The sequence below is a fragment of the Saccostrea cucullata genome, unplaced genomic scaffold, assembly GCF_032062105.1.
Source record: "Saccostrea cucullata isolate Sc308-1 unplaced genomic scaffold, CSIRO_AGI_Scuc_v1 ctg14, whole genome shotgun sequence".
NCBI lineage: Eukaryota > Metazoa > Mollusca > Bivalvia > Ostreida > Ostreidae > Saccostrea > Saccostrea cuccullata.
Window position 1 is genome coordinate 357505 of NW_026941090.1, and position 17935 is coordinate 375439.

General features: G+C 34.7%; 1 protein-coding gene across 6 annotated transcripts in view; it reads left to right on the forward strand.

Annotated features, from left to right (window-relative positions):
• Positions 1–17340, forward strand: part of LOC134257120 (oxidation resistance protein 1-like) — a 32885-nt gene extending 15545 nt beyond the window's left edge. For 5 of the 6 annotated variants that reach the window (XM_062739763.1, XM_062739762.1, XM_062739761.1 and 2 more), the window contains exons 6-17: positions 113–214; positions 841–1047; positions 4384–4562; positions 4730–5817; positions 8140–8181; positions 11536–11698; positions 12304–12481; positions 12573–12683; positions 13063–13215; positions 14650–14745; positions 15024–15097; positions 15407–17340. In XM_062739763.1, coding sequence (XP_062595747.1) covers positions 113–214; positions 841–1047; positions 4384–4562; positions 4730–5817; positions 8140–8181; positions 11536–11698; positions 12304–12481; positions 12573–12683; positions 13063–13215; positions 14650–14745; positions 15024–15097; positions 15407–15548 — 2535 coding nt within the window. In that variant the 3' untranslated portion in view covers positions 15549–17340. The remainder of the gene's footprint in view (positions 1–112; positions 215–840; positions 1048–4383; positions 4563–4729; positions 5818–8139; positions 8182–11535; positions 11699–12303; positions 12482–12572; positions 12684–13062; positions 13216–14649; positions 14746–15023; positions 15098–15406) is intronic. The other variant, XM_062739766.1, reaches the window with a different exon arrangement.
• The last annotated feature ends 595 nt before the right edge of the window (positions 17341–17935 follow it).

Genomic DNA, 17935 nt, shown 5'->3' on the forward strand with positions numbered 1-17935 from the left:
TTTTAATGGTCATTTTTGACTTCATTTGAAAAAATATTAGAAAATCTAGAATAAAAACAATGTCTATATTGCTGTGTGTGGATCAGCTATTACATTTCCTTGACTTTTGTAGACTCTGTATGTACCGGATGGTTCAGTGAGGTCGAAGGTGGAAGAAAGTATAGAGAAGTCACACACTCAAGTGGCAAGTCCTAAAAAAGACCTTCCTAACATGGTAAAATTATATACTGGTAACACAAAAACTGAAAAAAAACGAAGAGAGGATATCTTAAATCACAAAAAAGCAAAAGCAAAATGTGTATAGATAAAGGAAAAGTGATGTTTTTATGTAATATTTTATAGGCATCAGAACTTGGGATGGGAGGGGGGAGGGGCTTAGCCTCCTCACTTGGACTTACCTTTTTTTGTTGGTTTAGCCCCCCCCCCACCCCCTTCAATTTGCTTCTGATGCCTATGATATTTATTGTATATGATAACAATAGCACAATACTACCGAATAAATACCGTATACTAGTATATACCAAAAGTACAGATAAAAAACTGTAATGGGAAAATGTCTAATTCATCACAGTAGCCTAGACAGGAATATACCACATACCATATTCTACTAGCATCATTTGTTCTTCAGCAAATTTGGTTATATCAGTGATGACCATATCATGTGGAAATGCAATTTGGCACTTGAAAGCAGAGAAAAATGTTAATGAATATATATTACATTGTGACATCTTGAGCTGTATTTAATTTATAAACACACTGGAAACTCATATTATTTTATTGGCAGTGATAAGTAATAAAGTGAAGAAGGTACAGATACATGTATGTATGAATTTTGTTTAGGATCTACCCCTGATAAAGATGGCTGATAAACCTCCAGCCCGAGTACCTGGTCACGTGGAGCGAGTACCTACCCCTCTCTCCTCACCCACAGAGAAGGCAGAGTTTGAGATTCCACATAAACTGTCAGAGGAGGAGGCACGGGAACTCGATCAGGAATGTTACGAACGCTTCATCAAAGTCAGCGCCAAACATATTACAGATGGACAGGTTAGTAGGTCAACAGGTTAGTAGGTCAAAGACATCTTACATATCACAGGATATTTAAAATACTCTTGCACCAGGAAACAGAATTACTTGTGAAGCAATTGTCATTACTGGGTGAAATAATGTTTCTTATTATTGGACAGGTTTTACAAAATCGCATAAGTATGATTGATGTCTGTACATGAAACATTCCTAGTAAAGAAATATATTTTGCATATCGATGGTATAGACTATTACAAATTGGATCAGTTTAAATGTATTGCAGTAAGATACAGTTGTATGTTTTATCCTATCTCACTGGCAGTTTATAATGTACATAGCCAATCATCTAATTATTTGTGAACTTTAAAACAACATTCTTCTTGTTTACTGATCCATTAAAACTGCAAAGTGCAGGAAGCTATAAATTGTTCCAAGATTTGCATGAAAGTGAGAGATTGTAAATTGCTCTTTTTATAATGTTTATCATTATCTTGTAAATGTCAAAAAAATTGTTAGTGAAATTAGGCTCTGGGTAATAGAATAGGAGATTGGAATATTCTACTTTCTTGTAAAAATTGTTCAAAATACAGTAGTTGGACTGAAAATAACTTGCAGAGAAAACATTTCAAAATTTTGCTAATAAACTTTTGTCATGTCATTCTTATACTAAAACAAAAAAGTGTCTCCCAACTTATTCACTACTCAAGGGCATGCTGTGGGTACTATCCATTTTTAAACATAGGCAGATTACTCACGCATAAGTTAATGTTACAGTGATTTCAACCTCCTTTTAAGTCTGCATTTGGTATTAAATTCAATGGTCATTATAATGACTGCATTTGCAAATATTACCCATCTCTGAGTGGTATTTTGGCTGACGTGTTTCATACCAGTTGTTAGGCCTTTGTTTTTGTATTAAATTTGATTATGGAGTGTTCCATCTACTTGATCAAATATAGGGCTCATGGCTGGTGTGACCAGACAACAGGGGATGCTTACTATTTTGAGGCACCCGATCCTGCTTCTGGAATTTTCAGCGGTCCTTGTTTATGGCTTTATGCCCTTTTCACATATTTGTTTTGTTTGTAGTTTTTTAGCTCAAGTGAGCTTTTCTGATCAAAATTTGTCTGTTGTCTGTCGTTGTCGTAGTAGTCGTCGTCGTCGTCGTTGTTGTAAACTTTTCACATTTTCATCTTCTTCTCAAGAACTACTGGGCCAATTTCAACCAAACTGGCTACAAAGTATCCTTGGGTAAACGGGATTTTTGTTCAAATGAAAGGCCACACCCTTTTCCAAGGGGAGATAATTATGAATTAGAGAAAAATTAATGGCATTTTTAAAAAATCTTCTTCACAAGAACCACTGGGCCAGGAAAGATGAAACTCATGTGGAATCATCCTCAGGCAGTGTAGATTCAAGTTTGTTCAAATCATGACCCCCAGAGGTAGGACGGGGCCACAATGGCCGACCAAAGTTTTTCATAGAAATATATAGGAAAATTCTTTAAAAATCTTCTTCTCTAGAATAACAAAGCCATGGTTGGTCATATTTATATGGAAGCATCCTCAGTTCGTGTAGATTCAAGTTTCTTCAAATCATGACCCCCGGGGGTTGGGCGGGGCCACAATGGCCGACCAAAGTTTTTCATAGAAATATATAGGAAAATTCTTATAAAATCTTCTCAAGAATAGCAAAGCCATGATTGATCATAATTATATGGAAGCATCCTCAGTTCGTGTAGATTCAAGTTTGTTCAAATCATGATCCCCGGGGGTTTGGCGGGGCTACAATGGCTGACCAAAGTTTTTCATAGAAATATATAGGAAAATTCTTTTAAAATCTTCTCAAGAATAGCAAAGCCTTGATTGATCATAATTATATGGAAGCATCCTCAGTTTGTGTAGATTCAAATTTGTTCAAATCATGACCCCGGGGGGTTGGGCGGGGCCACAATGGCCTACCAAAGTTTTACATACAAATATATAGTAAAATTCTTCAAAAATCTTCTCAAGAATAGCAAAGCCATGATTGGTCATTCATATATTTATATGGAAGCATTCTCAGGTAGTGTAGATTCAAGTTTGTGAAAATCATACCCTTTCCCCTTTAAGGAATGGTTTGGACTACTTTTGGGTTTAAACTTTTCAATAATAAAGTAATTTCTGCTTTTATGCTAGCCACAGTGCTCGGGTGAGGGATGTGGCCCATGGGCCTCTTGTTAAAAAAAAATATATAAAAGCCAGTATGTTTTCTGTAGATCATTCTTCTTTGTTTACATGTACTTCATAAATATTTATTGCTTTAAATCTCCATGCAAGCTGTCATCATAAACATCATATTATTATAACAGGCCTATATCAACTCTGCTGGAGAGAAGGTAAAAAGAGGAAATGGGTTTTAAAATTTCATCTTTCCTGGTTCGTTGCATTCATTAAGCTTATTTTTAGGGAGTCTTAAATTGGACAGAAACAAAAATGGGCATCCATAGTGGGCATGTTTGTGCTTACCAAATAAAACCTTGTTGTTAACAAGACATAGCAAGCTGTTACTGGCAAGATGAATTACCCGATTAACTGAAATCAATTTATCCTCAAATTAAATGCTTGAAATCGTGAAACACAAATGGTCTTGTTTTATGATTACCCTTTGATAACACTACACAGATGTGAACTGTGAATACATTAAAACACACCATTTCTAGTTATTTTTCTATTTAAACAAGCCATTTTTCTCAGACTTCTTTTCTTTTACATTAATATTTTTGTCTCATAACTACAACTAAAACAAAAGTAATTGTTTTGAAATGTTATGAAAATTTGAGAATTTGCACAAATAATAAATGCTGAAAATCTCAAAGGATAGTATATACATATACAAAGTTTTTAAATTTTTATCCATATTTATTGAGAGGGATAAAGAAGATTTGATGCTAACTGTTTTACTTTTAAAATGATATTGGTACAGTGTATTTGTATGTCTTAAACTAACTTCTCTTCATGGCATGGATAAATTGTGAATGTTTATCACCATGAATCACTTGACATTTTTTTGTTGTTTTTTTTAAATCTCATGTCAAAACTTTTCACTAACCATTCAGAAAAGACAAGTCAAAATGTCCTCAAGTACCATTAACTATTTTTTCCTTAATCATAACAGGGGTTTAGCATGATTTTAAAAAAATCAGTACTCGTTTCTGTTGCATGGACATTCAATAAGGTCATTCTCAACAAATTGCTCTATCTCTTTACCAGCATATTCTGAACATCAAAGAAAAAAAGAAAGAATTAAAATAACTTTCAATTTTTTCTTGTCATAACTTGTTGCAGAATTGATTCCCTTTATGGTTCTTTTAAACAGGGAGTTGTGAGTGGAGTCTTGTTGGTGACCCCTAATGCTGTCATGTTTGACCCCAATGTATCGGATCCACTGGTTTTGGAACATGGAGCAGAGAGATATGGCGTGGTAGCACCGATGGATATGGTGATTAGTGCCGCCATGTATCATGACATTGCTGCCATGAAGGCCAAAGGTCTATGGTCAGTGAATTTATTCAAGAACTATAAATTTCTGCACTTGCAGGGCTATTTATGAATCACACAAATATGTTAGATTTATAACATTTAAATACAAGAATGAGTTAAGTTTGTGTACTTTATAAAATTCCAGGGCTTATTTTTTTGAAAACTTTGGTTCATTTTCTTAGTGAAGGGGGAAAGAAGCCTGAAGTATACCATGACAAGAGCTGTACTCTTTTCAAGTCTTGGTGCGAGGGTCATCCAAATTTTGAGGTTGCCAGAGCAGCATCTGATGCTGGATTTACGAGTGACCGATTGACCATATCTGACCATGTGTCCACTCCTACCAAAGTCACTGCGAGTCCTCAATCCGATTCTGCAAGCTTGTGTTCATGTTCTGCTAGTCAGGGAGAAGGAGGGGCTTCAACAACCAGCTCCCCTGTTAAAGGTGACAATGGTCAATCCAGTGCTGTCAGTAACACACCTGGCAGGGATAAAAACAATGAGGGTGAATTTGAAATTACGTCAGCTAACGATTTTGGAGAATTTGTTTCTTCCGAGTCTGATTTGCAAGAATTTGAAAAAGTGAATAGTTCCTCCCCTGGTATTGAGTCAAAGAAAAATGGTACAAATAAGTCAAATAATGTTTCACGTCATTCTGAAAAAGAGAAAGATTTGATAACATTTGGTACAGAATCCGAGTCTAAGCCCATGTTTTTCAGTGGAAATGAGAGTGATAGGATAAATGACCCTAGCCCTGTCCCTGGGACATCACCAAATGAAATGAGAATAGGGAACATTGTGTACCATAACCTCCCCGTGTCGGAAAGTTCTAAAGGGCAGGTAACTGCTAAAGACATAGAAAATGCCCAGGTAGCTCTCTCTAAGTTAAGTGTGGAGGAATTTGAACAGCAAAGGTCTCGATCCACTCCTGTAGATATTCCAGTAGTTCAGCAGCCCAGCCAATTAGAGAGTAGGTCAGCTTCATTTGGTTCATTTAACGTAGCTCCTCACTTGAACGCTTTTGTAAATTACGCAACAGGACTGTTTAAAAATTCTGAAGTTAAAGACATAGGGGAGGTAACTCAAGATAATGAAAAGGGGAAAACTGATATACTGGATATTAAGGGGAAAAGTGACATGATAAAACAGAGGTTGAGGTCCCTGGGTTCCTCGCCTAAAGAGAAGTCAGATCCAATGGGAGCGGATCTTGAAGTGGAGGTGGAGAATGCAGTAAAGCTCGCAGATAAACCCGAGTTATTCCAGTCCTTTGATAGTAAGCTAACTATTGTCTCTCTACTTCGTAGAATAGAATTGCACACTAGAAAAATATTCACAAACCTGTCTCGTGATTTTAAATCTTTGCAACTAAATGATATATTTTTACTTATTCCTTGCAAGTGAAAATATTTATAATCCTGTCTTGAAGTTGATATTTGAAAATATTTGCAACTAAAAAATAATTATTTTTGTTGAAAATATTCAAATAGCTGCATGTTTTGAGGTTGAGGTTGAAATTTGAAAATCTGTGCAATTAACTTTTTGGAACTTATTCCATGCCAATGAAAATACTAATATAGCTGCATGTCTTAACATTAGAGTTGAAATTTGAAAATGTTTTGCAATTAAAATATATATATTTACAATTATTTTCTCTCTTGGTTAACTTAACAAGGCTTGGGTAAGTGTTTTGCTTTTCAGAGCTTGAGTTTTATTTTTCTTGAGTCTTTTTCTTTTATTGACATTTATTACATTTTAAAAAAAATGCCTTTCATATTGTTTAAATCTCTCCAAATTTTGTCTAGTGACTTGCTTCCTTTTTAGCTCACCTGAGCCGAAGGCTCAAGTGAGCTTTTCTGATCAAAATTTGTCCGTTGTCTGTCGTTGTTGTCGTCGTCGTTGTCGTCGTAGTCGTTGTCGTTGTCGTTGTAAACTTTTCACATTTTCATCTTCTTCTCAAGAACCACTGGGCCAATTTCAACCAAACTTGGGACAAAGTATCCTTAGGTGAAGAGAATTCAAGTTTGTTCAAATGAAGGGCCACGCCCTTTTCCAAGGGGAGATAATCATGAATTTGTTAAAAATTAATGGCATTTTTAAAAAATCTTCTTCTCCAGAACCGCTGGGCCAGGAAAGATGAAACTCATGTGGAAGCATCCTCAGGTAGTGAGGATTCAAGTTTGTTCAAATCATGACCCCCAGGGCAAGGGTGGGGCCAAAATGGCCGACCCAAGTTTTACATAGGAATATATAGGAAAAATCTTTAAAAATCTTCTTCTCCAGAACCACTGGGCCAGGAAAGATGAAACTCATGTGGAATCATCCTCAGGTAGTGTAGATTCAAATTTGTTCAAATCATGACCCCCGGGGCAAGGGTGGGGCCAAAATGGCCGACCCAAGTTTTACATAGGAATATATAGGAAAAATCTTTAAAAATCTTCTTCTCCAGAACCACTGGGCCAGGAAAGATGAAACTCATGTGGAATCATCCTCAGGTAGTGTAGATTCAAGTTTGTTCAAATCATGACCCCCGGGGCAAGGGTGGGGCCAAAATGGCCGACCCAAGTTTTACATAGGAATATATAGGAAAAATCTTTAAAAATCCTTCTCAATTATCACTGGGCCAGGAAAGATGAAACTCATGTGGAATCATCCTCAGGTAGTGTAGATTCAAATTTGTTCAAATCATGACCTCCGGCCCTGGGGATAGGGTGGGGTCAAAATGGCCGACCCAAGTTTTACATAAGGATATGTAGGGAAACCTTTTAAAATCTGCTTTTCAAGTATTTCAAATCTATGATTAGTGATATTTATATGGAATCATCCTCAGGTAGTGTAGATTCTAGTTTGTTGAAATGATGAACGCCTGGAAGGGGGGGGGGGTAGTAAATTCAAGCCCGATGTGCTCAGGTGAGCGCTGTGGCCCCTGGGCCTCTTGTTTATATTGTTGGTGAACTTATCTTTTGTAAAATTGTTGTACATTATTTATTTCTTCCAACATTTGTGTTGAGAAAATTCTTTATTTTGATATATGTAATCAAATTGAAAACAAAAGAAATTTTCTGATAAAAAAAACCCTTATCCATTTTATGATTTTATGAAGTATATGATACTAGTTGACAATCAAAACTAAAAGTGTCACTCCGCACTCAGATGGCAGCCTGTCAAATTTAATTCAAGGTAATGATTTATCTCCCCTTTTCTCTCCACCACAGTGCATTTTGTTAACACCAAAACAGATTTTTACCCTTTCACTAAGTTTACCTTCTTGTTTAATTCATATATTACATTAAAAATTTGCTGATTGAAGATAATTTTAAAATTTTTAATGCTTAAATTGTGTAAAAGTTGTCAGTCAAATTTCATAGAAGTTGGTATTCAATGTTAATTTCAGTTTTATTGCCACTGTGGTATTTTCTACTATATCAAGATTAAACCTCTCAAAAAGAAATACAGTATATAGAAGACTAGCTGACACATATAAGTTTTGATTCTCTTGTTGTTCACTGTGTGTCTTCTTACAACCATGTTTTGTCAGTGACCAGTCATTGTTAACCAGTGTGTGTGTGAGTTCATGTGGCGTTATGTTTTATAACAGAGCTTATACAAAGCATTAATGACCAACTTTCATGGAAGTACAGTAAGTTTACTAACCTAGCTATTGCAAGATCTGTGTTAATGCTGCAATACCTTGAAAGCAAATATGCCATTGCATTGATTTCATGCAGGAAAAACTTCCATATAAAAGCAGAAAACTTTGTACAAATGTATAGTATTGAGGTATTTGGCAGTAGATAAAGGCTTGCAAGCAAAAAATAATACTATATGCAGAAACTGCTGTATGATAGTATATACTTGCTGCATTGCAAACAGGCACTGGCATGAGTACATTTTATTATAGTAAGAAATTCCTGTTGGCATGTTTTATCCCCATCTTGCATTTTTCAACACATAGGTTGGCTAATACTACTTGCTTGTTATTATGTATAAATCATGAAGAGAATGTGAACAAAGTGTTCCTAGAGTCAAAGTTTGGCCATATGTGTAAGGTTAAAAATGCTGCATTATTCTGCATTAGCAAGGAGAAATCTCAATAGGTCCTTTATATTCAATATTTGTCATTCAAGTGCATAATATCAATGTGCTGAAAAATCTTCAAACAAAGTTTAAAGCATGTTTTGTTTTGACCTAGGAACACATGCTTAAGTTATAGAGGTTAATATTGTTTTATTTAAATTTAGTACTTTGATTTCTATGCCCCCCTTCGAAGAAGGGAGGGCATATTGCTTTGCTGCTGTCTGTCGGTTCACTTAGTTTCCGTTCATTTTCTTCACAACCGTTGCACGTACTGAAATGAAATTTGGTATGCAGATATATGAGATGAATATCTAGGTCAAGTTCTGTTTTGGATACAATTGCGCCATAGAAAAATTCCAATTATTTGCAGTTTCCATTCATTTTCTTCACAGAGGTTACACATACTGAAATGAAATTTAGTGTACAGATTTATATCCAGGCCAAGTTCTGTTTTGGTTACAATCACACCATTTTTGACACAGTTATGCCCCTTGGATTTAGAAAAATTCCAGTTATTTGCAGTTTCCTTTCATTTTCTTCGCAGAGGTTGCACATACTGAAATGAAATTTAGTATATAGATTTATCAAATAAATATCTAGGTCAAATTTTGTTTTGGGTACGATCACGCCATTTTTGACAGAGTTATGCCCCTTTGACTTAGAAAAATTCCAATTAATTGCAGTTCCCGTTCATTTTCTTCGCAGAGGTTGCACGTACTGAAATGAAATTTAGTATATAGATTTATCAGATATATATCTAGGTCATGTTCTGTTTTGGGTACGATCTCGCCATTTTTATACGCCCATCTTAAGACGGGACGTATTATGTTATAGGCTTCATGTCCGTCCGTCCGTCTAGCTGTCCATCCGTCCATTCTTGTCCGCCTCATAACTTGAATACTATTAGGCCTAGGGTTATGAAACTTTGTCAACTTATACTTCTTGGGTAGACGGTGTGTCGCGCACAAAAAGTAGGTCGCTCTGACCTTTAATAAAGATGCTATAGCCAAATATGGAAAAATCCTGTCCGGCTCATAACTAGAAAACTATTAGACCTAGAGCTTTCAAACTTGGCAAACGTATACATCTAAAGTAGAAGGTGTGTCGCGGCCTATTTCAAGGTCACTGTGACCTTTAATTAAAGTGAATTTTTAAAAAAAACTAAGTCTTTTAAATTCTAAATTTCATTATCCTAAACAATGTAAAAATATAGTTGTATGCTTATTAAGAAAACGTTAAATTAAGTAAAAACTTATTTTTTCATTATATACTTACAGCAATCTGTAAAAAATGTTTATGCTTTGAGAGGAATTCAGTTTGTCCCATGGGCTTAATTATCAAGCACTGGTCAAGAAGAATTTTGATAGCAGAAATTTGCATGTCAAATTAGAGAGAAATTAATGAGTTTATTGTCAGGAGCTAAGAGCATCTCTAGATCTGATGCAGATGTTATCTTAATTTATCTCTTGGGAGTTGGGCAAAAAGAAATGGCCTTATAGTTGCTTGTGCTAATTAAGAGTTCTTGATGGCTAGTCCAGATAAAGATCTTTCAATTGATGTAATGTAATTAAAACAAATTGACGTTTTAGAGTATGATTAAAACTAAATTAGTATTGTATAATATGATTAAAACTAATTATATATGTGTTCATTGAAAAAAAAAATTATATTTCAGTTTTTATATATTTGCAACAAAGATGCTATAGCAAAATATGGAAAAATCCTGTCTGGCTCATAACTAGAAAACTATTAGACCTAGAGCTTTCAAACTTGGCAAAAATATACATCTAAAGTAGAAGGTGAGTCACGGCCTATTTCAAGGTCACTGTGACCTTTAATTAAAGTGAATTTTTTTTAAAAAAACTACAGGTATGTCTTTTAAATTCTAAATTTCATAATCCTAAAAAATGTAAAAATATAGTTGTATCCTTATTAAAAAACGTTAAATTAAGTAAAAACTTATTTTTTCATCATATACTTTACAGCAGTCTGTAACAAATGTTTATGCTTTGAGAGGAATTCAGTTTGTCCCATGGGCTTAATTATCAAGCACTGGTCAAGAAGAATTTTGATAGCAGAAATTTGCATGTCAAATTAGAGAGAAATTAATGAGTTTATTGTCAGGAGCTAAGAGCATCTCTAGATCTGATGCAGCTGTTATCTTAATTTATCTCTTGGGAGTTGGGCAAAAAGATGCTTGTGTTAATTAAGAGTTCTTGATGGTTAGTCCAGATAAAGATCTTTCAATTGATGTTCTAGTGTATGATTAAAACTAAAATAGTATTGTATAATATGATTAAAACTAATTATACATGTGTTCATTGATAAAAAAAAAAAAAAAATTATATTTCAATTTTTATATATTTGCGACAAATTGCAGTCATGTCTCACTAGTATTATTTGTTATAATCAATCCCTACACTGTAAGTCTCTTAGAGATGTATAATAAGAAATGGAAATTAGATAATTGAAATCTGTGTCAATCTGTTAATCAAGGCTACCTGATTTTCTTGCATCCTAACCAATGTATGATTATTGAACAATATTTGACGGGCGTATCATGCTGTGGCGGGGCACTTTATTGACAGAGTTATGCCCTTTTGGACTTAGAAAAATTTTAATTGGGGGGAGGGGGGCATAAGTGTTTTACAAACATCTCTTGTTTGATAAGAAATTCAGTGGTACATGTAGGCTACTAATTTCTGATTTATGGACATTTAACATGAATGTACATGCGAAATATATTGATATTGTTTACAAAAAAAATCCAGCTTTAAACTAAAATCTATCAGTAAATTTATTAAAATTTCTTTCTCCTCTGATTTTCAGGATTGTCAACTTTAAGAAATACATTTCTTAATCAGTGTAGAGAACTTTGACACTAAGCTCTTCTGACACCCTCCCTCCACTATTTCAGAACTGATCCCCCGCCCCGCTGTTGCTGCGGAGGATCCACCCCTGTACCTCTGTCTACATCTTGGTAAACCCGTCAATAAACACGTCTCTGAGACAGCACCGATCCAAGCCTACACAAAAAAGAAAAAGAAGCCCGAGTACTGGTTCTCCATACCCAGAGAAAAGTAGGTCATTTAGGCTGATCTCAGGAGTAAGAGAGGCCAGGATTTACTTAATGAGCTAATGATAAACTGTTATAATGATAATGCTTGTAAATCCTCTCTCATAAAATTGCCTAAAATTTGGAGAATCATAAAATTCAACATTTTTTTTAGCATCTGAATTTTATACAATACCATATATCCGGGTTTTTTTCTCTATTTTTCACTTTTTTGTGATCATATATAATCGCAAGATATAAAACACACAGAAATTATGTCAGCTATAATGTGACATAAAATCATTACCATTTGAAACAAAAGAATCTTCAATCGTAAAAAATAACTTAGGCAAAATAAAAACTGTATGAATCTACCCCTCTTTTGCAAAATTTCCAACTTGTGAAAAAAACGGATACGGTATATGGTTTGCTGACAGTAAGATTGTTATTGAGATTATCATCGTGTCAGCTATCAAAATTATTTTTAAAAATTGCTCTAAATACTAGATATTAGTATGTTAAATTGTAATGCCTAGCTATGTTTGATTTCCTTATATTGCTACTTTCAAGAAAAAAAGGTCATTTAGATAACTGAATAATCTCCACATACTGGTATATTTTGCTTTGTAGGGTAGACCAGCTTTATGCATTCTTCGTCCAGTGGAAGCCAGAGTTGTATGGGGATGATGAGGAGATTTCTGCTGAGAGGAGGGGCTTTGTTGTCCTTGATGAAGATGACCCAGATGAAATGGAAGTTTTTGAAGAGTACTTCAGCAATGGACTGACTGCTTTACAGAAAGACTGGGAGGTAGAGACTATGAAAATTAATTAAAGAGTTAATCTTGATACCTGCAAAACAGAAGTAAAGAAAATGCTATGTCTTACATTTAATTTTTTAGATAATCAGTGCAGAAGAGGCCAGTAGGAGGAAATCAGAACCCGAGGAGACACCCATCTTACCAGAACTTCACGGACAATCCACCATTGTACAGGACTATCATGTACTCATGGTAAGACAGGAAATCGGACCTGAGGGCCATAAAACTAAATGAGCTCACTTTTGATCTTAGTCTCATTTTTTCCAAAGGAATAAAAAAGTGAGACTGAGATAAAAAGTGAGGCTCATCTTAGTTTTATGGCTCTCAGGCCTGATCTCTCAGTGGATCTGCACTCTGCCATTGTAGAGGACTATCATGCATGAATGGTAAAGCAGGAAATCTGAACTTTAAGGGTATATCTGTACAATGAATAAGAAATTATCATATGGAGCTTATTGTTTCCAAAGAGTTTCCTTAGCAGGAACATGAAACTTGATTTAAAAAAAATAAGTTGAGGGCTTCAATTTGCTGTGGTGTTTATGAAACGTAAGATGTATCTTTTGTATTACAGCTCAGTCGCCACATGCCTGCCCGGACTATAGGTTACCCCTGGACTCTGATCTACAGTACAGAACAACATGGCTTTAGTCTGAAAACGCTGTACAGAGATATGCAGGGTGTGGACAGCCCGGTCATGCTACTGGTCAAGGACACTAATGACAATGTAAGTAAACAGGTCAAGGACACCAAGAACAACGCAAGTACACAGAGGTCAGGGACGTTCATTAGAGACCTACATACTAGTATATAGGTCCCTGGTGAAATTCACTTTAATTTTTGACATGACATGAATTTTACTTGAGTGCTGATTTCACATAGATTCTAGTGAACCATATTTGAATTTTACATTATACACTGTACACATAAGCTTGGTTTCCTATCTTGTGAAAGCATAGTGTACTCTGCAGCACAAGGGGTAGATGGACTAAAAATGATACAAGGCCATGTATGATTTCTACTAAATAAAATAACATTGACATTTTACTGACAACAGGGTATTAGGTTTTTAGCTCACCTGAGCCGAAGGCTCAAGTGAGCTTTTCTGATCACATTTTGTCCGGCGTCCGTCTGTCCGTCTGTCTGTCTGTCTGTCTGTAAACTTTTCACATTTTTGACTTCTTCTCAATAACCGCTGGGCCAATTTCAACCAAACTTGCCACAAAGTATCCTTGGGTGAAGGGGATTCAAGTTTGTTCAAATGAAGGGCCACGCCCTCATTCAAGGGGAGATAATTGGGAATTAATGAAAATTTGGTGGCATATTTTAAAGATCTTCTCCTCAAGAACCACTGTGCCAGGAAAGATGAAACTTATGGGGAAACATCCTCAAGTAGTGTAGATTCAAGTTTGTTCAAATCATGACCCCCGGGGGTAGGGCAGGGCCAAAATGGCCGACCAAAGTTTTACATAGAAATATATAGGAAAATTCTTTAAAAATCTTCTTCTCAAGAATGACAAAGCCATAATTCATCATATTTATATGGAAGCATGTTCAGGTAGTGTAGATTCAAGTTTGTTCAAATCATGACCCCCCGGGGTAGGTCGGGGCCAAAATGGCCGACCAAAGTTTTACTTAGAAATATATAGGAAAATTCTTTAAAAATCTTCTTCTCAAGAATGACAAAGCCATAATTCATCATATTTATATGGGAGCATGCTCAGGTAGTGTAGATTCAAGTTTGTTCAAATCATGACCCCCGGGGCTAGGGCGGGGCCAAAATGGCCGACCAAAGTTTTTATATAAAGATATATATAGGAAAATTCTTTAAAAATCATTTTCTAAAAAATAGCAAATCCATGATTGGTCATGGGACTACTTTTGGATTTAAACTTTACAATAAAAAGCCATTTTCTACTTTTTCCTACCCTTAGTGCTCAGGTGAGCGATGTGGCCCATGGGCCTCTTGTTAGAAGTGGTTCCAGAATTTTGTGACATACATGCTCATACCATTCCTTTGCTTACAAGAGTGCTTAAAATTACACGAGTTTGAGTTATCTTCCTTTTTACATTGAATGAATTTGAAGTAGTCTCGGAAACTCTTGGTTATACAGTTTATGTAGAAATTTTGAAATGATGAGCTATTTCCTTTGTTGTATAGATCTTTGGAGCAGTGACATCCTGTGAACTGAAACCAAGTGACCATTTCTATGGAACAGGGGAATCATTTCTATTCACTTTTTATCCAGAATTCAAGGTATGTAGAGATGTCTTAATACTCTCTATATATGTATCAGAAGCAAATAATATTTTACAAGAATCTTGTTTCTACATTTACAGTGCTAAAGTATTACATTAGGTTAGGCATTGTATAGATTAATGACATTTATGCTAGCCATGCTTTTCCTCAACTTTCTTTTGTTAACCCACTGTCCAAGTCCTTTTTGATATTTGTAAACTATAAACAATATATGTGTTAGAATAATTTAATATTATTACCTAAAACTTTATGTTGTTGTATTTTAAAATTTTCAGGTATTTAGGTGGACAGGTGACAACAATTTTTTCATCAAAGGCAACCAGGAGAGTTTATCTATAGGAGCAGGCCAGTTAGTATATATACTTGTCTGATTTAACCAGGTTTGATAAGAAATAAAACAATACAGGTCTTCTAGGACATATTGATTGAAAACTTTTAATAAAGGATTATTTCCTCCCTATTGATAACTATTTTGGAAACTATCAAGGATTGCTTTATAAAATATTTTTCATGCATGAGTAGTTCATCAGGAAAATAATTGTGATTTTTCCCATTTAAGTACATCCTGTTGATATTTCTAGAGGCCTGTTTGGTTTGTGGTTTGACGTTGATCTGTAAGCTTGTCCTGTTTTTAGGTATAGTTTATTTTTATTTTTAGAGGCCTGTTTGGTTTGTGGTTTGACGGTGATCTGTACCACGGTCAGACTCATCACTGCGATACCTACGACAATGATGTCCTCACCTCATCAGAAGATTTCATCGTCAAGGTGCTGGAGGCCTGGATATTTTCTCAGGATTAGCTCAGTGTGGCTCCTAGTCTGGTAGACGTTTTATGTCTCTCCGATTCAGCAATAATTACAGAGAAGACTTCACCAGTTGTTGATGTTTGTACTGCTGAAGCGTCAACTTAAAATATTGACATGTCTACAATAAACCTGTCATGTCTCAATGTATATAGATCTTCATTGACTCCAGTCTCAAGGTCGTTCACTCAAGATGATACAGATTGATTGTGATGTCATTTGCTTAAGGTTGCATTATTTGAACTTTTATGCCAGAGAGGAAAGAGAAATTGACACTTCATCTGAAGTCGTTTTCTAAAATATGAACTTTTTCCAGAAGAGTGAATTAATTTGCTAGGTATTCAATTTATGGTATTTGATTGATTCATCAATAAGTGTGTAATTTATATATGCTTAATGTCTATATGCAATAAAGTCACCAATTTTAAATAAAGTCAACTTGGTAATAGAGAATCAGAGATAAATTTTGTGTTCAGTTAATTGTGCTTGATTATATAGAACATGATATCTAGTCATATTATGTAGGCTTCCTGTGTTAATATTATACATTTGCTTAGAAAATAGTGCTTGTTTTATTGTTGACCACAAATATTGTGATACACTAGTTATAAACTTATAGCGATGTTTGTGATTGAGTATGTATGAATTTGTGATGATATAACTTTGTAAAGAACAAATAAGCAGAGAATTATTTACAGTGAAACCTGTCTAATCCAACATCCATTGGGAGATTCACTCTTTGTTGTAATAGACAGGGTGTCAGATTACAAAGTGTAAAGAACAAGGAAAATAGTGAAGGTCGGAATTCACAATGAAACCGATTACACAGATGTTGGATTAAACAGTTTTCCCTGTATTTATGTTCTCTTTTCTGGATATTTAGTTATACTGGTTCCTAATGTGTTCAATGAAAGGGGTAAATTCTGTGAGAAATAAAGTGCTGTTTTGAACATAAATGTAGTTTTGTTTAACTCTAAGTGATTTTCTAAAACATTTCATTAAAAGATATACATGTATCAATCAACTAACGTTTCAAATAAGATGTAAAATCAGAGGAAATGCTAAGTGTGCATGTGTGTATGTGTGTTATGTGCAAATAGAATAAGAAAGAATGGTGCAAAATCGAATTTATGTATCAAACTTTGTCAAAAAAAAGTGCTTCAGTATGTATACATGTATATGTTTTATGCTTGCAAGTTTTTTTTGTATTGATTAATATTAAAATGTTGTTCAGAATGTTATTTCATCCTGGATTCTGTGATATAACACAATGTATAAACCACTTAAAATGTCAGCATTTACATTACGTTATCTTTGTTATCAGTACTAAAAGTATTGTATGTAATTGTAAATCACTCTGTGTTTTTGTGATATTGAGTACACAGGCACTTCACATTTTAGAGATGTTGTTTTTCAGACTTCATCCTTGTCAATTTGCAGGCAAGGAGAAATTATGTGTTTGTGTTGAGAAATGCTCATACATTCAAGTGTGATAGAGAAATTGTGCTTATTGTTTATCAGACTTGTTGTTTGTGATACAGAATATTGATAAACTGTAGGATTGTATTAGGTCACATTAGAATCTGACAAAGGAGAGAGTACTGGGGTGTTTTTCTTTCAAAAATTATTGAAAAATTCCATGCATTTTTTTTTTCTTGGAAATAATACACTGTAATTTTAAACATTCCTCATTTAGGGTTTTAAACTTGTAAGACATAATGTTTTATATGAGTTAATATTGAATATAGTATGTTATTTGAGAAAATAAAGAATTTAGTAAGAAATGTTTTATGCTGTTTCATATTTCATTAATCCAGAAGTAGTATTTTGCTTCTTTTGGTAAATATTTTTACTACCTTGACCTGTCCAGCAAGTCTCAGAAAATAAATCTTTGAGTAATTTGAGGAACTTTGACCTTCAACAAAAGTTGTCACACTGGGGCATCAGTTTTTCACAAACACATTCTTTAATAAAAGTGTTCAGACCAGTGTGAAAGTGCCATTTATAATTGGTTTTGTAAAGTAGATGTCCTAAGATGGCTAAAAATAAAAAAAGAAAAAAAGTCTGGTAGCAAGTTTTGTAATAAATTGACACTTCGCCCCAAGACAGTGCACATTTGCACATTCCAAATCCAACCAGAAATAATTACGAATCGTTCAGAATGAAGAGAATAAAAAACGACTTTTCTTCCTTTTGTGGCTCTACTGATCAGAGACCAGAAGGGCTTTTTTGATAGTAAGGTGTCCATCTGTCTGTCTAACTATCCACCTGTAAACAATTTTTCAAAAAGGATACTCCTACAGTTTTGACCTGATTTCAGTTTAACTTGCCATCAAGTAGACTTCACTTCTCTAATTCTTTTTAATAGCTAGGTACAAACAAGT